At 39.4% G+C, this 5,772-nt stretch overlaps 1 gene segment (V, D, J or C); it reads right to left on the reverse strand.

The window, feature by feature from the left end:
• Positions 1-321: 321 nt before the first annotated feature.
• LOC103231406 (T cell receptor alpha variable 36/delta variable 7-like) lies at positions 322-1,202 on the reverse strand. The segment is given in 2 exon segments: positions 322-892; positions 1,046-1,202. Coding segments are annotated over 2 exon segments (405 nt in total).
• Positions 1,203-5,772: the final 4,570 nt, after the last annotated feature.

The raw sequence follows: 5,772 nt of genomic DNA on the forward strand, positions 1-5,772 counted from the left end.
TCACCACTTTAATGAAGTACCCAGAATAGGCAACAATCCTAAAATGAAGATAGTAAGTAAGAATAATGCAATTGAGAATGAAAACCTTTTGTTTTAATCAGGTAATGATACCTGCTTGCTCTTACCCTTTGTTCTTTGCCAGTAGGTCCAGTAAAAAATGTTATAGGCAGAACTTTACCACAAATGTATCTGTTCTGGGAAGGAAGCTAAACCATCCATAGCTGTTAGGCAGATTCCCTAATGTGTAGTGCACATATCAGTTGCCTGTACAATCCTGGTAAAAGAGTTTGCTTTCTATCACAGGCCATAACGGTGTGGCAATGGAGTTAGTATCCTGAGCGACCCTCTAGAAATATTAGCTATGCTGAATCCCATAGAAAACTCACAGAGAAGGGAGTGAATGCAATGATATGACTCTGAGTTAGGATTCAGTAAACTGCAAAAGTAATTGTCAACATGGGCACAAGGATCTTGACCAATAACTGCTTTTCCTTATAGTTTATTTTTGAGGACTTGCTCAATATAGCAAGTTCCCCATCTTACAGTTGCAGAGCTTCAGCTGTAGAATTTGAGTACAGGCTGCAGGTGACTAGGGAGCACTGTGCCTCCACAGCACAGAGGTAGACAGCCGAGTCTCTGGTCTGGGTGGCTGTGATGTTCAGGATGCTGAAAAGTTCTTTCTTGTCTAATATGCTACTTAGTCTTCCTGACTTCTTTTCAATTCCACTTGAAGTTAGCATAAATAGAAACGTGGGAGCTTTCTTTTCCTGCTTGTACCATAGTAGGCTTCGAAAGTTAACCACTTCATAACTGCAGTTGAGAGTTACAGTGTCTCCCTCATGGACAACCAGAGATAGAGGGTTTTGTACCACCTTGTCTTCACTGCTCACCCCTGTGTGGAAAAATGTGATTATTATTCACCGTTAGAACCATAGGGCTCCCAGACAATAAGTCAGAATGAAGTCTACTTTACCCTCTTAGTCTTCTGAGGATCAATCCTCAGGTTTCCTGGTTGCCCCTGACCCTTTGTAGTAACCCTACTTACAGCTCAGTAGAAGCCAAAAGATCGCTAGTAAAGCCTGTGAACGCTTCATCATCCTTCAATTATCAAGTGTGTTTTCCTGGGCAAAATGTGATTCACTACCTTAAGCATTTCCTTTTCTTTTTGAACCATCACACTCTACTCCTGGCGTCTGCCTGTGTGCGTGCGCATGCACACACACATACGCACACATAGACACAGACACACACTCAGAGAAAGGGAAATAGCAATTTGGTGATTGAGCCAACCATTAAAAAACGTGTCATTTGGTTCTATTTAAATTCAAATCCCTCCCACTCAATCACCCAAGGGAGTCATTCAAAATAGAACACCGCCATCTTGTGAGCTGGCGCAGAATAGCTGAAAATTCGTGTCCACATGTTTTATGGATGACAGTAGATACTTCTGAAATTGTCTCACCGTGGAAGGACAGGCTGCCCAAAGCTGCCCGTAATCCTAGGAGTCAGTAATTCTATTATATCTTGTCCAGGATTCTTAAGCGAGTGGTCATGCCTGCTCCATACCCACTCTTTCATCTCCTTGCTAACTGAAACCTGCATATGATGGTAAGTCTGAGAAATAGCAGAGTCCCCAAATAAGAATAACCTCAGTTCCTCAAAGATCATGTAAGACAGAGTCATCTGCTGACCTGGCATATCTGCTCCAGATTTTCACAAGAAAGACAAACTTTGTTCATTAAGCCTCTGAACGTTTGGTATATATTTGTTAGAAGAGTTTGGCCTTCGCTAATATACTTACAGTATAGATTTGGTTGCATTCCATTCCATAAATGTTATTACTTAGTTTTCTTGTCATTGTCTAGGAATGTCTATTTTTAGTAAAATACATATAATCTATGTAGGCATTGTTCAAGTCTAGGAAGACTAGTAATTTCTTGCTTCATCTTTATGATCACTAAGAAAAAGAATTACTAATTAGAAAGTTCGTATCTCAAGGTGAAGACAAACATATTTGTGTTCCAGAAAAGCTGAATTGCCCAGTTGAGATGAAGTGACGGATCACTTGGTTTCCTAGACTCTTTTTTTGAGACAATGATAATGTGGCCTAATTTTCTAGATCTTAAACAAGAAACAAAACCCAGAAACATGAAGTAAGAGATTGATGATGTGACACCAACACAATAAAGTAAATAATGCCATGTTCTATTACTGCTTATGAATATAGTTTGTACTGTCCCCATGAAGGTCAGATAGTTTTACCCACAGTTTTTTGGTTATAAGCTCCCTTCTGCATTTCTGGGTGGCACAGAGGTACAGGTGTGAGAATTAATTAGCATCTTGCCCCTTAATTCATGTAACTTTTTTTTTTTTTTTTTTTTTTTGAGACAGAATCTTGCTCTGTCACCAGACTGGAGTGCAGTGGTGTGATCTTGGCTCACTGCAACCTCTGCCTCTTGGATTCAAGTGATTCTCCTGTCTTCCAAGTAGCTGGGACTACAGGGGTGTATCATCACGCCCAGCTAATTTTTTTTTTTTTTGTATTTTTAGTAGAGACGGGGTTTCACCATTTTGGCCAGGATGGTCTCGAACTCTTGACCTTGTGATCTGCCTGCCTTGGCCTCCCAAAGTGCTGGGATTACAGGTGTGAGTCACTGCACCAGGCCTCTCATGTAAACATTTTTAATTGACTGTCATGTTTGTGCCAGGAACATAGGAGCATACAGAAATGAATAAGGCAATCTTTACCTTCAATACTAGCCCACACTTTGAAAGCCTTCTATAGAATTATTATTTGACCCAGCAATCTCATTATTGGGTATAAACCTAAAGGAATATAAATTTTCTACCAGAAAGACACACGCACACCTATGTTCATCGCAGCATTATTCACATTAACGAAACACGGAGTCAACCTAAATGCCCAACAATGGTAGACTGGATGAAGAAAATGTGATACATATACACCGTGGAATGCTACACAGCCATGAGAAAGAATGAGATCATGTCCTTTGCAGCAACATGGATGGAGTTGAAGGCCATTATTCTAAACAAATTAGCACAGGAAAGAAAACCAAATATCACATGTTCTCACTTATATGTGGGAGCTAAACGTTGAGTATACATGGACACAAAGAAGGGAACAACAGACACCCAGGCTTTCTTGAGGATGAAGGGTGGGAGGAAGGTGAGTATTGAAAAACCTATCAGGTACTGTGCTTATTACCTGGGTGACGAAATAATCCGTACACCAAACCCCCGTGGCATGCAGGTTACCTACATAACAAGCTTGCATATGTACTCCTGAATCTGAAATAAAAGTTTAAAATAACATAAAATAGAAAGCCTGCTATAAAATAAACCACAGCTTCAACATTGAGAAAGTTGGGACGGTAGATTTGCCTACACACAGCTAAACAGGAATGGGAAAGGGAGAAGAAAACATGGTTATCCGTGGTTAACTAATACCCATTTTTTAAGTTCCTGAGAAAAGAATAGTACTGGAGATCCTATAAATAGCTGTAAAAGTATTACCTCAATTAAAACATTCCTAGGATTTTGAGGGCTATGTCATATGCACATGTGGGACCCATGGAAATATTGTGCTGGGTCTTCAGGGGACTTCTTCTCAGGGAGAGGGAAGTGAATTCCGTATTGACGTTTAAGAATATGATGATCTCAGTGAGACATTAAAGCGACTAGCTTTAAGAACTACCTGAAACTGCCCATATCACTGTCAGGGGCAGTGGACCATCTTTCCTCTGAAACATCAGCTGATGCCTCTTGAGAGATACTGATTTCCTGCAGAACATTTGCAAGGAAGAAAACCTACAGTGTATTTTTTGGAGCAAAACCAATATTACATTTGAACAGCTCTGTAGAGTTCTTAACAGACTTCAGCTGCCTTTGGCACATGCTGTTAGGATAATAACAGTAATAAGAATATCAAGATGTATCATCAGAGTCTCTTCTGGGGAATGAGGACCTTGTATGATGTGGCAGATGTTTTTGGATAGTTAAACCAACACTTATCCGCAATCGATATCTTTCATGCTCATCTCTTTTTTAGAGGCTAGACAAATTAAATGTTCCCTTTCTCAACCTCCCTTGCAATTAGTGCTGGCCATATGATGTGGTTCTGTCCAATGAAATAAATCACACGTTCGACCTCTTAATTAGATATCTAGGACTGTAATTGCTGGGTCAAATGGTAAGTCTGTGTTTAGTCATTTGAGAAACTGCCAAACTATTTTCTAATGTGTCTGTACTATTTTACATTCCTACCAGCGGTGGATGACGATTCCAATTTCCCCCATCCTTACCAACACTTAGAATCTTCCATGTCTCTTTCTTCTTTTTCCTTATTAAAAAATTATGAACATCCTAGTGGGTGTGATGAGGCAGCTCATTTTAGTTTAATTTGCATTTTCCCAATAAATAACAATGTTGAGCATCTTTTTACATACTTTTTGACCATTTGTGTGTCTTCTTTGGAGCAATGACGGTTTAGATCATTTGACCGTTTTAAAATCGGCATTTATCTTATTGCTAAGTTGTAAGAGTTTAAAAAATATATTCTTGATATTAAATCCTTATCAGATATACTTGATTTGCAAATATATTCTTCTATTATGTGGGTTATCTTTTCATTTTCCTTTGTGGAAAATTTTGTGAATTTTGATGCACAAAGATTTTAATTTTGATAAAACCCAATTTATCTATTTTTCCTTTGGTTGCTTTTTTTGGTGTTGTATGTAAGAGATTGTTGCGTAGTTCAAGGTCACCAAGATTTACAACTATGTTTTCATCTAAGTGTTTGTGCTTCTAGATCTTACATTTAGGTCTTTAATCCATTTGAGTTAACTTTTGTACATGTGTGAGGTAGAGATCAAATGGTGGCTATCTAGTGGTCCCAGCATCACTTGTTGAAAAGACTATTCTTTTCCCATTGAATGGCCTTGTTGCAATAAATTGGCCATAGATTTATGGATTTATTTCTGGACTCTCATTTTTACTTTATTGATATCATCCATTTTAAAAGAGAAACTTACTAAAATCTTCTACTGTAATTGTGTGTTGATCAATTCTCCTCATATCATGGCAGAAATAACTAAGAAAATCTGTTACATACATTAAAAATGAATTCAGAGGGGCAAGTTTATCAAGCAAAGAGCACAGTCTTTGGAGAACGAATCCTTGGATAAAGGAGAGTTTGTGGTAATGGAACGACAGGGGCAAAGGTGGCATGCATAATCACATTTCGTGCCAAGACAGCTAAGAGCTGAAGGCAGCAGAAAGACTGGAGTTCCAGCTGCAAGTTTGAGTACAGGCTGCAGGTGCTTGGGGAGCACTGTGTTGCCCAGCACAGAAGTAGGTGCCTACATCACTAGGCACGGACGCTGAGATATTCAGGAAGCTGTCCTTTCTGGTTATACCAAACTGAGCAAACAGTCTCCCATTTGAGGTCAATTCACCAGGCTTAAATAAGGCCATCAAGAAGACAGGACCTTCCCCAGGGTCCTGCTTATACCATAACAAGTTGTTAAATGTGCTTGAAGAAGTGCAGTTCATGGAGACATCCTCTCTTTCCTGGACAGACAATGACTGAGGACTCTGATTCAGCTGTTGACCACTGACCCCTGTTTAGAAAGAGAAAAGAAAGTGGTGAAAGTTATCTTTAGATCACCTTTTTCAGAGCTGTGTTGGACGCTCTATCCCCAAACTTCCCAGCCCTGCATCTGTGTCTTTCCTTTCCTTCCTCCTTCTCTAGCT

Source organism: Chlorocebus sabaeus, chromosome 29 (genome assembly GCF_047675955.1).
Source record: "Chlorocebus sabaeus isolate Y175 chromosome 29, mChlSab1.0.hap1, whole genome shotgun sequence".
NCBI lineage: Eukaryota > Metazoa > Chordata > Mammalia > Primates > Cercopithecidae > Chlorocebus > Chlorocebus sabaeus.